The 18,238-nt window shown below is 41.2% G+C and overlaps 1 protein-coding gene across 1 annotated transcript in view; it reads left to right on the top strand.

Annotated features, from left to right (window-relative positions):
- LOC309556717 (sodium channel protein type 5 subunit alpha-like) overlaps window positions 1-18,238 on the top strand; it is a 600,678-nt gene that overhangs the window by 556,265 nt on the left and 26,175 nt on the right. Inside the window, 1 exon segment of the mRNA XM_082259196.1 lies at window positions 9,942-9,998. Within this exon segment, the coding sequence (XP_082115322.1) occupies window positions 9,942-9,998 (57 nt within the window).

Raw genomic sequence — 18,238 nt, 5'->3', positions numbered from 1 at the left:
AAATGCCTTTCTTTTGTGGTACATCTTCTGTGTGTTAAACTTTGATATGATGTCGTCGTAATGAAGTATTGTTTTTAGCTTATGTTTCAATAACCACAAATTCTAAAGATTTATTTTAGACAAAATCTATTATTAAACACTTACATTTTGTAAATGATTTAACATTTTTCTATGGCACAGAAAGGAAGAAAAGAATTTCCTTTCATTTCAATATAAAGCTGTAGGTGGAATAAAATAATAAATTGAAAGAACAGTTTGATTTTTACTGTGGTTAATCAGAACTGTTTTTTTCCTGGGATAAAAAAATGCGATTGATTGGAGAGGCAACCACAAAAACAAAATTAAATATTGTATTCTGTACGTTTCCTGATTCCCACTGATTGTAGAATATAGAATGCACTCTTTCTGTGTGCCTAGAAAGAAGTTTTGTTTTCTCAGGTAGAGAGGAATTGTTTTTACATATATATACAGGGCTGCTGTTAGAAATCGTGGGGCCCCGTACAGACTACCTGGCAGGGCCCCCCCAAGAAAATATTAAAGATATATTTAGCTAAAATTACAACAAAATTACTATTAGCAGACACAAATATAACATAACTCGCATAATTCCTGCTAAATCTAAAAAAAAAACTATGTTAAATAAAAAAGAAGATGAGATGAGAAAAATATACAGGCTGGGCAGTTGGAGCTCAGTGATCAGAGAGACAGAGAGAGAGAAACAAAGTTAAAATTTACAAATAAACTCCTGAGCAGAGATAAGTGCTGGGAGAGGGGCCCACACAAGGGAGGGGATTAGTGAGGGACAACTGTCTCTTTCTCAACAGATAAAAGCTGATAGCAGGGAGAGGGACAGATCAGATTCAGGCGCTGGAGGAAGAATTCTGTATTTGTTGTCCATCACTAATCCCCCTCTCTGTGTGGGCCCCATTGAGTGCTCGGGGCCCCTACAAGAGGGCTGGTGGTCCCCTCCTATCAGCGGCCCTGTATATATATATATATATATATATATATATATATATATATATATATATATACACACAGTATCTCACGTACACCCCTCACATTTTAGTAAATATTTTATTATATCTTTTCATGTGACGACACTGAAGAAATGACACTTTGCTACAATGTAAAGTAGCGAGTGTACAGCTTGTATAACAGTGTAAATTTGCTGTCCCCTCAAAATAACTCAACACACAGCCATTAATGTCTAAACAGCTGGCAACAAAAGTGAGTACACCCCTATGTGAAAACGTCCAAATTGGGCCCAAAGTGTCAATATTTCGTGTAGGCACCATTATTTTTCAGCACTGCCTTAACCCTCTTGGGCATGGAGTTCACCAGAGCTTCACAGGTTGCCCCAGAAGTCCTCTTCCACTCCTCTATGACGACATCATGGAGCTAGTGGATGTTCCAGACCCTGCACTCCTCCACCTTCTATTTGAGGATGCCCCATACAGTATATGCAAAATAGGGTTTAGGTCTGGAGACATGCTTGGCAAGTCCATCAACTTTACCCTCAGATTCTTTAGCAAGGCAGTGGTCATCTTGGAGGTGTGTTTGGGGTTGTTATGTCGGAATACTGCCCTGTGGCCCAGTCTCCGAAGGGAGGTGATCATGCTCTGCTTCAGTATGTCACAGTACATGTTGGCATTCATTATTCCCTTAATGAACTGTACTTCCCCAGTGCCGGCAGCACTCAGCCCCAGACCATGAGACTCCCACCACCATGCTTGACTACTCCTTACCTGGTTGCCACCCAGAGGCGTAAGAGGGGGTAAGAAGGAGGGGAGGGGGAAGAAGGTGGAGGGGGGGTGTGGAGGGGGTAAGGAGGAGGGGGGTGGAAGAGGAGGTAAGGAGGAGAGGAGGGAGGGGGAAGAAGGAGGAGTTGGTGGGTGAGGAGGGGGTAGGGAGGAGGAGGGTGGAATAGGGGGTAAGGAGGAGGGGAGGGGGGTAAGGAGGAGGGGGCTGGAAGAGGGGGTAAGGAGGAGGGGAGGAGGGGGGGTGCTAGAGGTGGAAGAGGGGGTAAGGAGGAGGGGGGGCAGGAGGGGGGTAAGGAGGAGAGGAGAGGGGTGGAGGAGGAGGAGAAGGGCGGAGGACCGAGAAGGGGATGCCATCATACATTTGAGGAGTTTAAGGACAAGTCTATATACACACACAGTACATACACAGTCAAATAAACTCAATATGTTCTTGTGTGTTCACTTACCACAAGGCACAGCACCAGGGCTCTGCTCCCAACGGCTCTCTCTCTCTCTGTCTCCAGGGAGGCACAACAAGCCCTGCCTCAGCGGTATCTCCTATCCAGGCTGTCAGTGTCACTGTCTGACATGACACACCACTTCAGGACAGCATGTATGCTGGCTCAGGCTGTCTGTGTAACTTGCAGCATGGATGATCGTGGGAGGGACCAGGCAGGCACCACAGAGTCTAGGAGAGACAGGCAGGTCACAAACTGTGACCTGTCAGTGTCTCTGTTCATAGAGGTGCGGGCTGCCTCTTTCACTGTGTCAGGTCAGGAGGAGAGAGAGAGAGAGAGAGAGAGAGAGAGTGACTCACTACTGTCAGTCAGGACAGTTGATTCGGGAAGTGTATATTTTCAGCCGCGGCGCCTACACACTCAATGACACAGTGATGGTCCTGAGCAACGCCGGCTGTACAGTAAAGGAGGCAGGGGCAGGAGAGGTGAGAAGTGACGAGAAGCGGCCAGGGGCCCTAGGCGGCTGCTTAACCTGCCTAGTGGTAGCGCCGGCCCTGGCTATACTACGCTGCTAGTGTTTTTGCGCCCCCCCTCAGCCTGGCGGGTGCTGTTCTGGCCAACCCCACGGTACGCCCCTGTTGCCACCACACGCACTTGACACCATCTGAACCAAATAAGTTTATCTTGGACTCATCAGACTACAGGACATGGTTCCAGTAATCTGAGTCCTTAGTCTGCTGCTTGTCTTCAGCAAACTGTTTGTGGGCCTTCTTGTGCATCATCTTAAGAAAAGGCTTCCTTCTGGGATGACAGCCATGCAGACCAATTTGATGCAGTGTGCGGCGTATGGACTGAGCACTGACAGGCTGACCCCCCCCCCCCCACCCCTTCAACCTCTGAAGCAATGCTGGCAGCACTTATACGTCTATTTCCCAAAGACAACCCTTGGATATGACACTGATCACATGCATTTAACTTCTTTCGTCGACCATGGCGAGGCCTGTTCTGAGTGGAATCTGTCCTGTTAAACCACTGGATGGTCTTGGCCACCGTGCTGCAGCTCAGTTTCAGGGTTTGGCAATCTTCTTTTAGCCTAGGCCAGCTTTATGTAGAGCAACAATTATTTTTTTCAGATCCTCAGAGAGTTGCCATGTTGAGGAGGGAGTGAGAGACACACCTGCTCCCCATTCCCCTGATACCTTGTAACACTAACAAATCACATGACACCGGGGAGGGAAAATGGCAAATTGGGCCCAAATTGGACATTTTAACTTAGGGGTGTACTCACTTTTGTTGCTAGCAGTTTAGACATTAATGGCTGTGTGTTGAATTATTTTGAGGGGACAGTAAATTTACACTGTTATACAAGCTGTACAATAACTGCTTTACTTTGTAGCAAAGTGTAATTTCTTCAGTGTTGTCACATGAAAAGATTAATAAATTATTTACAAAAATGTGAGGATGTACTCACTTTTGTGAGATACTGTATATATATATATATATATATATATATATATTATGTAAAGGTGCCAAGTTCCTATCAAAAAGCATTATAGAATGGAAGGAAATAACAATGAAGGATGGGTGTCACTGCGGCGAGTGATACCATATTAGGGGGTAGTTAGTTATTCCATTATTACACCATATCTGGTGTGGGTTAGCGTACTTAATACAATATTTATAAAGAAAATAGGGAGAAAGACCTCAAAGATAGTAGGTGCTTTATGTGACCACAAATGGTATTGTTATAAAAAAAATTCTTTATTATGGACTTCACAAAGCATAGAAAATTACACACAATACAATCTACACCTCCAGAAGAAAAAAAGAGAGAAAAAGGTGTAGACCATTATATAATTTATTGAGAGTAAAATAAACTCACATAAGAGAGTCTAAAGCCAGCTTATAGGGTGAGGAGGTATTCCTCAAGATGTTCACGAGGTGTAGAGGGCTAGAACGCCCATGCTGTAGTCTTGTCTGTTGATCGCCACTCTGTATCCAGCCGGCGATGTTGTAAAGGAAGCCAGAACCCAGACTGAGGTATGGAACACACTATGGATATACAGTCAGCAGACAAGACTGCAGCACAGGCGTTTTAGCCCTCTACACCTCGTGAACATCTTGAGGGATACCTCCTCCCCCTATAGGCTGGCTTTGGACTCTATATGAGTTTGATTATTTTACTCTAAATAAATTATGTAATGGTCTACACTCAGAGGTGCCTTTTTTCTCTCATTTGTTTCTTCTACATGTTTGGGAAGCTGCTTCTATTGCCCCCCCCCCCTCCCCCTTTTTGAAGGCTGGCTCTGAATGGTAGACTTGCTTATCTGTTTGTTTTTTGCTTCTTTGGAACCAAGCCAATATGAACTCCTATTTTACATGAACTATTTGAGTATTTAATTTTGGCTGCTACTATTGACTCTTATGCACTAGCGCCAAACCACCCATGTTTGCAGTCTACACCTCCACTCAAGACTAAAAAGGACAATGTTGTCAATTCTAAAATCAGCATCAGAGTCTGGACTCAAAAATGACTTAATTACTGGTATATGGTCACCAAAACACAGTGAACTCCTTCAGTACTCCCAAGCTAAAAACAGAGCATACATAAATGTATCAAGATGTATACGTCAATAAAAAGGGATAACACGAGGAGTCAACAAGTGATAGTGACCGCTCTAGTAGCTCATCAATAAATAAACATCAAGCAGAAAGCTATGTGATAGTAAACCTATAAGCAAAAAAGAGCATGGGCAAAGTAAAATTGAGCCAAAAGGGCAGGCATATACATACCCAAAAACCATCATAATGACAAATGGCAAGAAAGTTAAATATCTGTGCAGGGTAATAGCAGTTTGATTAGTTCAGGGAGACATTGATCCATTGCTTAAAGTTGCTGGAGTCCAGTTTAAATACTTGTTGAACATAATAACCACATCAATAACATTGGCTGTAGATTTAAATAGTTAATCTAAATGTGCAGGCTGCAACGCTGGTGGTCTTCACAACTATTCTACCCACTATGACAGCGGATAAATATAAATGAGCCATACATTCCTTAAATCAAAGCTCCTTCCCAACAGTGTGTTAGGAAGTAATGAGTTCCATGAGCTCCAAGCAGGCAAGCACACACCCCAAATGTCAACAGGTCAGCCAGTCATAATATCATGACTCGTTTAGAAGGGAAATTACCTCAAACATTAGCAGCGCTCACACGAGCATACAGACTCACTGTCAGCTGGCAGGTGCCCACACGGGAACTCAGTCAGGCTCATGTTCCTTACAGTGGGAGACGTCAGAGATGTAGCACTGTGCCGCTGGTGTTGCATGTATCCACTCCAGCTTCTGGAATGTAGCTCAGCACATGCGCAGTTGATTTTGTACTCAACAGTAGGTCATACTGAGTGTCCCGGTCTCTGTAGCATGGAAGCTATAGTCTACATGTTTTGCACGCTTCTTGTAACCGCAGGCTTCCTCAGGACCAAGGGGGTGCATCCATCACACCCCAATTTATGGGTTAACATTACTGCAATTATGCTCATAAACTGCAGGTGACGTCACAACAGGTTAAACCACAGTAGTACATCAAAATTTGTTTTTACAATTTTTACCTAACTCAAGGCAAGATATATGTGGAGACAAGATAGTGTGGAGGAATTCAGTGGGCATCTTGAGATCAGCCTCTTGAATAAGAAAAGGACCTTCATGTCTAAGTCCTGTACACATAAAATTCTAAGCAAACTGACATATGGTTCATATAAATTTCAAAATTTAGTAAGGTAAAGAAGGATGGGAGGTGTTATTAAAGTCATACATCATCCTTGCTGTGTTACAAACAACACAGAGGCTAACCAAATAAATGTATGGGGGGGGGGGGGGTGTGCTAGGGTAAACCTATGTATCCAAATAATGTATTAATCACCCAAAAGGGCAAATGAAAAATCAATAACTTATCCAGGAAAACTCAGATGTTGAACTCAGTGTTCAAACCCCCTTGAGCTAATGTACCAAGATTGAAGATCCATTTCTTCTCAACTTGTAAAAGGACCCTATCAAAATCCCCTGTCCTCTGTGACCGAATACAAATGATGATACCTTTGGCACAAAAGCCATTTACATTAACCCCATGTACCTCTCTAAAATTATGTACCATAGGATTAAACTTTTTTTTTTTAGAATTTACAATGTTGTCATTGTTAGTGTCTGGTAGATGTGTAGATTGTATTACGTGTAATTTTCTTTACTTTGTGAAGTCATAATAAAGAATATTTTTTAACCATACTATTTGGGGTCATATAAAGTACCTGCTTTCTTAGGGGTCCTTCCCCCTATTTTCTTAATAAAGATAGAAATAAGTGCCCCTATATGTAAAGGTAAATTAGATGTAGTGAAAAGTCAAGATTCAATATTTATTTTCAAATCAATCAAATCTGTATTCTTAAAAAGTAAGGCATTTAAATAATGAATTCCAGCAAACATGTGAAGATAACTTAGCCTCCCCTTAATCTTTTAAGTATAACTAAAGGCAAAACTTTTTTTTAGTTTTGGATAGAGTGGAGTTGGATTAGAACAGCTGTGAGCTTTTATTGCGGTCTGTGCCCCTGTTAAGTAGATTCCTCTCTGTTTGTGCTGTTTACCGTTATCATTGAAAGTAAAAGTAAAAGAACATCTAAAATTGTGAGTTGTCCCCAGAAAAGTAAGAGAGGGAAAATCTTCCAATGGGGACAATAGTACTGATGACCTGGGGATCCCCAAGGAATTCCCTTAATTTGCAGCAATTCCCTCTCACTTTCTGTTTGGCTAAAGGGCAGGAAGTGATGGTAAATCTTCACAATGGGACACAGAGGACAAAAAAATCTGGCAAGGGTTAAAACCCTCCCTTACTCTAAAAAAAAAGAAAAAAAAAGTTTTGCCTATAGTTCTACCTTAATTACCCTTCTTGTACATAAAGCCAAATTAAACCCTAGTTATTCATTACTGTAATGCAGCCAGGTTGCACATGCAGTATTACATATGAGGCTTTTTTACTTATTTTATACTGCTAAGTGCTGTTAAACTACCCTGTGCTGCCAGCACATAGAAGAGTTGGACCATCACTCTGTCACACTAATGCCCCGTACACACGTGCAGATTATCTGAAGACTTTTGTCTGCAGACTTACCTTTTCTATGTAGTGCAAGGGTCTGCCGGATTGCATACAAATTGAAAGTGTTTAGGTTTGACCTCATATTATATGGTTTTGGTAAGTCTGCAGACAAAAGTCTTCAGATAATCTGCACATGTGTACGGGGCATAAGTGTTGGCCTGGCTCTCCATCAGTCCCACAACCCTCTTCCCAAAACATTGTTTTAATCAACAGCACTCTGGCTTTCTAAGGGTTCAGTTGGGCTTTATTAGAGATTAGAAAGCATGTAAATATTTTGGAAGAGTTATTTTTGGTTAGATGTGTAACTGTTGTAATGACAGCAGTCTTGCTCTCACCATCTCTTGATGGTTTTCAGAGAAGAAAAATCTACAGACTAGACACAACCAATTTTATTGTGTTTCCAGCATCAAAAAAGCATTAGCTTTGGCTGTTTGCCCGCAGAAAAAAAGCAAAACACATAGTAACAAGTTCTTGCTTGTCCAGCTTTAACTAAATGCCAGGTCTCTTTCTAGCCAAGAAATGGACCTTGCGTACAGATCCATGAAATTACAGTTCTTATTTGCAAAATTGCTGCTACACAGTGTCTGTCTCTGCAGACCAACGTTGGCTTTCCCAAGTTTTGAAGACTTTAAAAGACCCTTCTGAAGTCAGGTGTCTTTATTAAAAAATAACCACAGCCATGGCATAGTTTTCCTTGATTACAGCTAAGCTCTGCCCCAACACATTCCTGTTGGCCAGTTGCAATGGTTAAATATTGAGTGTCACTATATGGCGGCGCTATGAACACCATAAATATAGTCAGTGCCTCATCATAAATTAAATTCAAATGGTAACAAGATGGATTTTAATGGCACAGCATAGTTTACAAATACTGGTTTAAAAAAATAATCATTTTATTTTGCCTAATAAAAAATGTCACATTAGCAACATTACGATACATATAAAACAACATATTTGCAAATAGGCAAAATCCTCTAAAGGTATATTCACAGCCCTAAGAAACCCCTTAATTCCCAATGTTAGGAAACATACTCCAATGTGCCCTAATTGAGCGCACCCCAACCAACAGGGGGAATTGCCAAAGGTAGTTATGGGTAACCAACATCGGCGAGGTGGAATCAGGATTTGACACTGGGCTCTACATGTTTTGCGCCCTAGCGATGGGGCACGAAACATGTAGAGCCTAGTGTCAAATCCTGATTCCACCTCGCCGATGTTGGTTACCCATAACTACCTTTAGCAATCCCCCCTATTGATTGAGGTGCGCTCAATTAGGGTTCATTGGAGTATGTTTCCTAACATCGGGAATTAATGGTTTCTTAAGGCTGTGAATATACCTTAGAGGATTTTACCTGTTTGCAAATATGTTGTTTTATATGTATCTTAATGTTGCTAATGTGACATTTTTTAATTTAGCAAAATAAAATTATTATTTTTATAAACCAGTGTTTGTAAACTATGCTGTGCCATTAAAATCCATCTTGTCACTCCATACCACTTACTATGATTGACAGCTCTGTTGTTAAATAGGAATGTGCAGGAGGCAGGAAGGCGCAATCAAACTTTGGCACTGGAAGTGTCTTGTCAGAATGGCCTGACATTTGGTCATGATGGGACAGTTTAGTAGGCTACTACAGGTATGGATCTTTTGTAGTTTTTGATGACAGATTATTGTTAGTTCAGTTGTTTATGTCTGTGTAAGATAAATACTGGCACTGATTGCTGCTTGAGCATAGATTCATTGTTTAGACATCATTTAAACGGCAGTATAATGGTGGAAAATCTACAAAGTTTAAAAGAGAATATTAAACATACTGTATATTGGATCTAAGAAAAGCCTAACTAAATGTGTTCAGTGTCCAGTAAAGTACTTTAAATTATTTACTTCAAAACCTACCATTAAATTCACAAATAAAATATATATTTTTTTTCCTCCAAATATTTTTTCCATTTTATAAAAAGTTTTATATTGTAATCATTTATCTGCATGTGTTTTACAGAAATTATATTTTTGTCAAACTGTTGATTGATTTTGGACGTTTCTTATTGCCCTTTATAAAGAAGCTTTATCTTGTGTTCTATTGATATACCACTCAGTTCAGAGTGATGTAGCAGTGTGACAGTCTGATCATTTCTTTTGCTGGGTTTTGCTCAGCCGGAGCTGAGCCTTGCCAGCAATGACACAGAACGCTAGTGCTAATTACTGCAATATGTAATGTGCAGACATGGAGATACTTCACTGGCAATTTGACAGTGTGTTTTATTTCCTTATTGTTTTGTGCCTCTCCCTCGTGGGGGACACAGCTGTTTCCTCTTGAAAACAGAATTGGAGGCTTTGTACAAATGGCTTTTTGTGAAAAACCTGCCCCCTACACACACACACAGTGTAAACTGAATATTAAATGCTAATGTACATTTCTATTGTGATTTGATTCCCAGCGTAGGGTGAAATCTCATGTCAAATATACTGACGGCATTCATCAGAGTTAACAAGAAAGTATACATTTTATAATTTCATAAACAAGACATAGTTCTCACCATGTCACTACAATAAAAACAAGAACTGCAATTTACTGAGTACTTTGTTTCCTGCAGGCAACATTTAAAGGGTGGATGGATATCATGTATGCGGCTGTGGATTCCCGGTCAATGGTAAGTAATGTTTACTGTGACTTTGCAGAACAAGTTTAAAGAAATATTAAACCCTCATATTTTTGTATTGCAGTTTACTAGTTCTTATTAGTTTTCCTTGTTTAAGCTTTTCCCCTTTAATTTCACCTAGTGATCCAACCAGTAAGTCTGTCATTTTTCAACTCCCTTTATCACACCAAAATATTTAGTAAAAGTGGGGAAGACAAACCATTTAACAGTGACAGGGTTACTTACACTGGTCAGCTTTTATTCAATTATGCAAAACCCTTATCCCAAGGACAAGTGTTGGCAGGAGTTTGGCATTAAATTGTTAGTAAAGTCTATGTAAATCTGTTAGTACATTGACACTCCCCTATCCCCAGATTGACAAAGCTGGTGTCCAAAGATGTTTCCATTCTCTCTTTATCCAGAGTACAGACACCCTAAGATAGAAAGTATGTTACTGGCTTGATTAACAGGTAAAAGGAAAACAAATGCAGCCATTACACTTAAAGTGGTTGTAAACCCTCTCAAATACCCAGCGAAGTAAATAGCCTCAGATGATACACAGATGAAACAAATCTTCCATCACAAACATTACTTGTTTACCTACAGCCTTCTCTTTTGCACACCCCTTCAAACGTGCTGATTTTAGATAAAAATCCTTCTGCATTCAGTATCATAGAGGAAGGGGTGGAGAGCTGCAAGTAGAAGTCTGCGATACTGTGTGAGAGCTGATTGGAGGAAAGGAACACACCCGCTTCACACACAACAGAACTGTGTCCTGATTAGACTAGGTGTGTGGTGAGCTCTCCTCCCCATCGCAAAAATGATCTCATGTGTTGGAAAAAAATCAGAAGTGATAACAGAGGAATGGAGCACCAGAGAGAAACAACACTTAGCGCTTTGGAGAGAGACAAGTAAAACATTACAGATATATGTGCTTTGTTTAGATTTTATGACCGAGGTTTACAACCACTTTATGGATTAATCTGTTTCTCCAGTGGTTGCTTAAGTGCAGTGCAGTCTAGACATCATCATCTTTGGAACTTGCCTTTAAAGACAGAGGGGTAGATTTTTAAAAGTTTAGACAGTGTTAACTTTGCAAAGTAAATACTCATTTAGCTTAATACATTTGGTGAAGAAATGTAAAATGTTAACTTTGTAAATCCAATCATTTGAAAAAGATTGGATCATTGCAGAGAAACAGGTTAACCTTATACATTAAGCCAAGTGGCATTCACTTTGAAAATTAAAAATTTAGGGAGATTCGCCCTCTCTGACATTTTGACTGGTGAATGTAATATTCAAAGTCAAAATAATATCACACTTTTTCAGTGGTCATTAGAATAAAGGGGGAATCTTACAATGGGGACAATCGTTCTGGTGATCCTGGTGACTACCAGGGATTTCCCACACTTTGAAGGGATTCTTTCTCACTGTTGTGGCTTTGAGACTTGAAGTGAAGAGAAATCTTCCCCAATCACACAGATAGAAAAACACCTGACAGGGGTTATAACCCCTGTACCCCTACTCCCTTATTCTATTCAAAAAGCGTTTTGCTTTCCGTTCTACTTTAAGGGCATGGGCCAAGTGCAATTGTGAACCACCCAACCTAAGCTAAAGGTATGAAAGGTCATCTTAAATGGTCATCTTAAAAATTTGTTGATAAAGTTAAAGATCTATACAAAGAAAATATTAAAAACTGATAAAAAGCACTGGTGTTTTAGGGTGCACATCAGTCTCGATAAGGATGGCCAAATCTCCCAAAGCACATCAACCTTAAACTACCAGCCTATGGCAAGGTCAGGATTATGTTTTTGTTCCCCAGAGTAACCAGTAACTTATATTTGACTAAAACAATGCCTAAATTGTTTGATTAAATATAAGCTATACTGTAAAGGTAAAGTATTCATACCAGGAAGGAGGCCGTCTACCACTGTGTTAAAGGGGTTTTCCACCTTAGTTAAAAAAGTAAAAAAACTCCTGCTTTGTGCTAAAACTTACACAGATTCCTGCAAATCAACTGCTCTCATGAACAATCCATTTTTTGGTTGCTGTTGTACTCTGAGCTGTTCATTTTTTCTGTGTTGGCCTTATGAATAGTGTTGGGTGAGCAGTTTGGTTCAGCCCGAACATCGCCCATTTGGTAAACATCCGAATTTGCGGGGCTGCACAGTGTATTCTAAGCCCTGATTGGCTGAAGCAATGCTGGTCAGGGGCAAGGCTTTGCCCAATCAGGGCACAGTGCATAGCTGGTTTTTAAGGAGGGGGCCGGGAAGATGGCCACTGCGTCCTTATCAGCGGATAAATTATCAGCTTTTAACGGGCTCTCCCCAGACAGCTGAATAAAAAAAAAAAACATTGCCGGCAATGCAAAAATGGGGGGAAAAAAGGCATGCCCCCCCCCCCCAAAATCCATATTAGACCCTTATCCGATCCATGCAGCCTGGCAGGCCAGGAAAGGGGGTTTGACGAGCGGGCGCCCCCTCCTTTTAACCCATACCAGGCCACATGGTGGGGGGGTGCTTTGGACCAGGGGGGCTCTGCACCTTCACCCCAAAGCAACATGTCCCCATGTTGATAGGGACAAGGGCCTCTTCCCCAAAACCCTGAGCTGTGGTTGTGGTGGTTTGCGGGCAGGGGGCTTATTGGAATCTGGAAGCTCCCTTTAACAAGGGGGCCCCCAGATCCCAACCCCCCTATGTGAGTGATTATGGGGTACATTGTACCCCTACTCATTCCCCAATGTAGATCCATCGTAAATCATGATGCCTGCCGCACCGCTGGACTAAAAAAAAGAAAAAAAAGCTGCGCCTGTGACAAAGGCTAACTGCTGACTGCCTGCCTTGCCATTTGACAGTTCTTAAATAGGCAAGGGGTGGGGCCACATGGCGACATCAACTGGTGGCACCGCCCCATGTGACATCACTGACCCAGCGTGCATCACTGATTGTTGATGTCACACAGGGGCGGCGCCATCGGGTGAAATTGACGGGTGGCTCCGCACCCCTTACCTGTTTTAAAACTGTCATATGGTGGAGCAGGCAGACATCAGTTAGCCTTTGTCACATGTGGAGCTTTTTTCTTTTTTGGGTGCAGTGGGCGTCGTGATTGACAATGACTCATCGAGGGACATTATTTTTTTTATTTTTAATTAGGGAATTGTCAAAAACTGTTTGTGTGTCTTTATTTTTTTTTACACTTTTTTGGTTGAATGGGTACCCCATACTTATTCACATGGGGGGGATCTGGGGGATTCCAGATTCCGATAAATTTGGTGTAGTGTTCCCCCTAAAATTCATACCAGATCCAAAGGGCCCAAGGGGAGGGGGTGGGGTGGGGTGGAACCACCATGCTGTTTTTTAAAAAATTTTGTATTTTCGGCAATGGCTTGTAGCCGGGAAAATCAATATAAATGTAATTTTTTTTCTTTCTATATGTCAGCTTTGCTGCAGCAAGTTTTATACATGGTACAGATGCACCACTTTACAGGCAGACTCAGGGCGCCTCCCAGGCACTATATTTAAAGAGTTTTTCATTCTTATTGTTTCACTTCAGCATCATTAAAATCACTGCTCCTGTAAATACGGTCCAATAACTTGCATATAAGACTTCAAAATGAGCATTTTAGATTTTTCAAGTTCGGGTCCCATAGGCTTTAACAGGGTTCGCAGTTTGGATCCGAAGTTTTTCCATGTTCGGGAGCGAAATGGAACCAGGGGATGTTTGGCACAACTCTACTTAATTTGAAATGATTTTCTAAATGAGTAAATCATTTTTACTTTGCTAATGTTTACTTAGCTCAGTGCAAAAAGTCAAGGGGTGTTCACATCAGTCATTGCAAGCAAACTTCTGCCTCTCTTGCACAGGACTGGGTGTTCAGCATGAACACTGCTTCCAGCCCTCTTTGATTGGCTTCTGCATGAGCAGACAGGTATATTTTTCATTTTCTTGTTGTAAATTGAGAACCCCTTTAATGGAACATAAACATGTATACCAAATAGTTTTAGAAACTGTAAAGTAGTTTTGACTGTGAGAAGATGTATTCATTAAAGTCAATTATATTCAAATTCAGTGACATATTGGCTGCAAAAAACGTATTTGACATTCTGATTATTTTTTTAAATATGCTTTTTTTTCCCTTACAAGTATTAGTGCCACCATAAAATGTGTTGAAGAATGTAAAACATTAGTAATACAATTAATTCTCTGTTGCCGTCTGTCTTCAATTCGCTCTTGGTGGTCCTGTGTCATTTTATTCAATGCTGTGACTAGGCTGCATATAGTGAATGCTTCAGTCCCTATGATTGACATATGTTTTTTATTATCCACGTCCATTTTCCAGATGATATAATGTAATCTGGAGAGTGGGCTGATTTGAGAGTTTCAGGAAGAGCTTAGCCATAAAAATGAATTTAATTTCACACATGCGACTAATTATGAATGATATGGTTCGCTTCCCATAGTGATTACTGATTCACAAATGATTAACTAACAAAAACAATGAGAACATAGAGAGTCATGCAGTGATTTACTTATATGTGTGTATTACAGCACAAACGAAATAATTGCAAGTCTTTTGCAACTCTGACATTACACTTCCTACTCCTGCATGCTTTTACATGGAAAAGTTAAAAAGCAACTCCAGCCAAACCTTATTTTTGAGTTTTCAGTTGAGCTGGGGACTGTTTGGCCTTATGTCAGGTTTTACAGCTTTCTGTGTCTCATTTAGGTAGATGTACCCTCATTTCCTGTTCCAGGGACAGGATCTTGTTGACAGGAAGTGATGGTAAATTCCTCTATTTGGTGCTGAAGTAGCAAATCGACTAACAAAAAGGATTTGCAGGATTAACCTTCCTAGCGGTATTCCCGAGTGTGACTCGGGGTAAGATTTTTGTGCCAAAAGCGGTAACCCCGAGTCACACTCGGGGTAGCGCTAGGAAGCTCGCTGGATCCTGGTGGAGGTTTCACTTACCTTTTCTCCGGGATCCAGCGATGTATGAGAGCGGTGTCCGGCGGCGGATGTTCCTCTCGATCGTCTGTCAGCCCCGGCTTCCGTCTCCGGCGACATGACGTCCGCCGGGGGGTGGAACCGGCAGCAAATTCAAAAAGTATAAACACCAAACACACTGATACACTGTAATCCTATTGGATTACATTCCCAAAATATAATAAAGTGACCTTTGATTGCCCCCCAGTGCTTTCTCCATTGCACTTCCTGCATTATTCCCATACTTTGTATCTGGATTATTGCAGAGCGACCATGGCCTCAAGCAAGCGCGCCGCAACATCAAAAGTGATGTATGACCTGGTGGGCGATAGCGACAGCGATCCCGAATCGCACGGAGTGTGGAGTGACAGCGATTCATGGGAAAGCTCATCATCCGACGAAAGTGAGTTTAGTGATGATGATGTGCCGAGCGATGTGCGTACTTGGTGCGTGATCGACTGCGGTACGGAGCACGTAGCGCCCCCAAGGTTCCCGTATACCGGAACGCCTGGTCTCATAGTTGATGTTGATGAGGATAACCCCTTGGCATATCTGCAGCTTTTTTTGACCGATGAGGTCATTGAAAAAATTGTTGTGGAGACCAACCGGTACCAGCAACAACAAGCCGCAGTACATCGGCGGTTTTCCAGGAGCAGGATGTGGGAACCCGTTACCAGTGCAGATATCTGGAGATTCCTGGGCCTTATTATTCTGCAGGGAGTGGTGGGGAAACCCCTGCAAAAGTGGTATTGGACCACCAACAAATTATTGGCCACTCCTTTTTTTGGAACCATTATGTCGGAGTACAAATTTTCCCTTATAATGCGATATTTGCACTTTGCAAACAATGAGGATTTTGATGAAACATCTCATCCGGCTCCGAAGCTGAAAAAGATCTGGGACATTTATCAATTAATTTTGAAAAACTTCCAGCGGTCCTATGTCCCAGAAAGAGACATTTGCATTGACGAAAGTCTTATGGCCTATAAAGGGAGACTTAGCTGGATCCAATATATTGCGTCCAAGCGAGCACGCTTTGGAATAAAATCCTTTATGCTGTGTGAATCCAGCTCTGGCTATATTTGGAACTCGGTCCTATATACCGGAAGAGGAACTAAGTTCAACCCAAGGTTCAGCAGCTATGGGATGGCAACTGCTTCAGTTCTGACGCTGATTGAGCCTCTGCTGGATCAGGGGTATTGTGTCACTACAGACAATTTCTATACATCCCCAGAACTGTTTGAGTTCCTCCTACAGCATAAGACGGATGCTTATGGGACCGTCAGAGCAAACCGACGTGACATGCCCCCCAGCTTTGCCAACAAAAAACTCAAGCCCGGAGAGTTAGTTGCCTGGCAGAAAGGCAAAATGTTGGCACTTAGATGGCGCGACAAAAAAGATGTCTGCCTGATGAGCACCATCCATAACACCGCTACTGTCATGGTCCATACAAAAGGGGGAAAAGATGTGCTGAAACCGCAACTGGCCCTGGATTACAATAACACCATGGGAGGTGTGGACAGAGCTGACCAGGCCATGACTTTCTATCCGGCAATGCGGAAACAGCAGAAGAAATACTATAAAAAAAATTTCAGACACCTCCTGGAGCAGTGTTTATGGAATGCCTTCATTCTGCTAAAAAAGAAAAGTGACCGGCCTATGATCCATGCGGACTTTGTGTGGAAAATTGCGGAGCTGATTTTTCTCAGGCACCAGACACCAACTGTAAGTCGATCCGGACGCCGTGCTGCTGGTGTCGTGAACCCCGAACGACTGACCGGTCGTCATTTTATGGACCTCATTCCACCGACGGAAGACTGCACCCACAAGAATGTGTGTGGTGTGCTGTTCCAAGCACGACGACACCGGGCGGAAAATAAGAAAGGAAACGCGGTACTACTGTCCAGACTGTGATGTTGGACTTTGCGCTGTACCCTGTTTCAAAATTTTCCACTCCCGGGACGTTTATTGAAGCAGTATGAAGAGTAATATTGCATCCTTTTTGGGAAAAAAAAAATATATTGCATCCTTGTTTGACAAAAAAAAATGTCAGTGTTTTTGATTACATGATTTACTATCATTTATTGAATAAAAAGTGTTTTTTTTTGGAAAAAAAAAGTGTTATTATTATATTATTATTTTATAGTTATTTATTATATTATAATTTAGGATTTTGTGTTTCAAACTTTATCATACTCGGGATGTTATAAAGAAGAACACACTGTAAAAAGAAATCATTAGTAAATAGGTGGTTTGGGCTGCTCATTCTCCAGAATTGCAAGCAAAATAATGGTACCGCTTTCAGCACCTAAAATCTAAAAGAATCATACCGCCAGGGAGGTTAATTATACTGTGCTTATTAATTATAGGAGGTATTCAAAGTGAACTCAGTTTCAATTTATTGAGTGAAGATTCTCAGCTCCCTCAGTAAATCAACCTGGGTTGTACAGGGGAAGCCACATGGGATCCACATGGCCACAATAGATAGGCTCTTACCTTATTTGGGCCCCTCTCTAAAGGAAAAACTTTAAAATTATTTAAATATTAATGGGATTAGGGATAAGTAGGAACTGCCAGTCGTGTTGGGGGTTGTAACCCAAGCCTATAACATAATAGTAAATGGACAGATATGGCACAATATACACAAATTGGCCAGTTTCTTTTTCAGCATAATCATATTGTAGTGTTCAGCATAACAGGATGATTTGATCATACAGTCTCCACCTGTGTCCGTCACTGACGTCAATCACACATATGACACCTACCTTCTTTCTATGAAAATGAGCAAGATTGTGAAAACAAAGTTAAAGCATAATGGGTTTTTATGAATAATATTTTTTCAAACATTTATATATTGTTTATATATTGTTTTATATAAGTTTATATATTGTTTATATATTGTTTTATATATATATATTTTATCTGTATAAATCTTTAGTTTACAAATAAGTACAGGATGCATTCATAACACTTAGGCCTTATGTGAACTTTCCATTTGCCCAGCTCTTCTGAACATCCTTTCTCCCGGCAGGAGAAAAGCAGCATAAAAAACACGCCCAAAGCCGCATTGTGCAAACACACGTTTAGGTGTGTCAAGTGATTCATTTATTCCATTGGGCAGTATATTAATTTTTTCTGGCCACTGAAATTAATTGACACTCACCTAGCAATGAGGTGCATTTAAAAGCATTTAGGCACATTGGGCATTTTCTTTTTCCGAAACGCTCCTCTGTTTCACGCATGAGTGATTGGATGTTTTTTCTGCATC

The sequence above is a fragment of the Pelophylax lessonae genome (assembly GCF_965119305.1).
Source record: "Pelophylax lessonae genome assembly, chromosome: 5".
NCBI classification, from domain to species: domain Eukaryota; kingdom Metazoa; phylum Chordata; class Amphibia; order Anura; family Ranidae; genus Pelophylax; species Pelophylax lessonae.
Note: the sequence above shows the minus strand (reverse complement) of the source record. Positions and strands in the feature narration are given on the sequence as shown.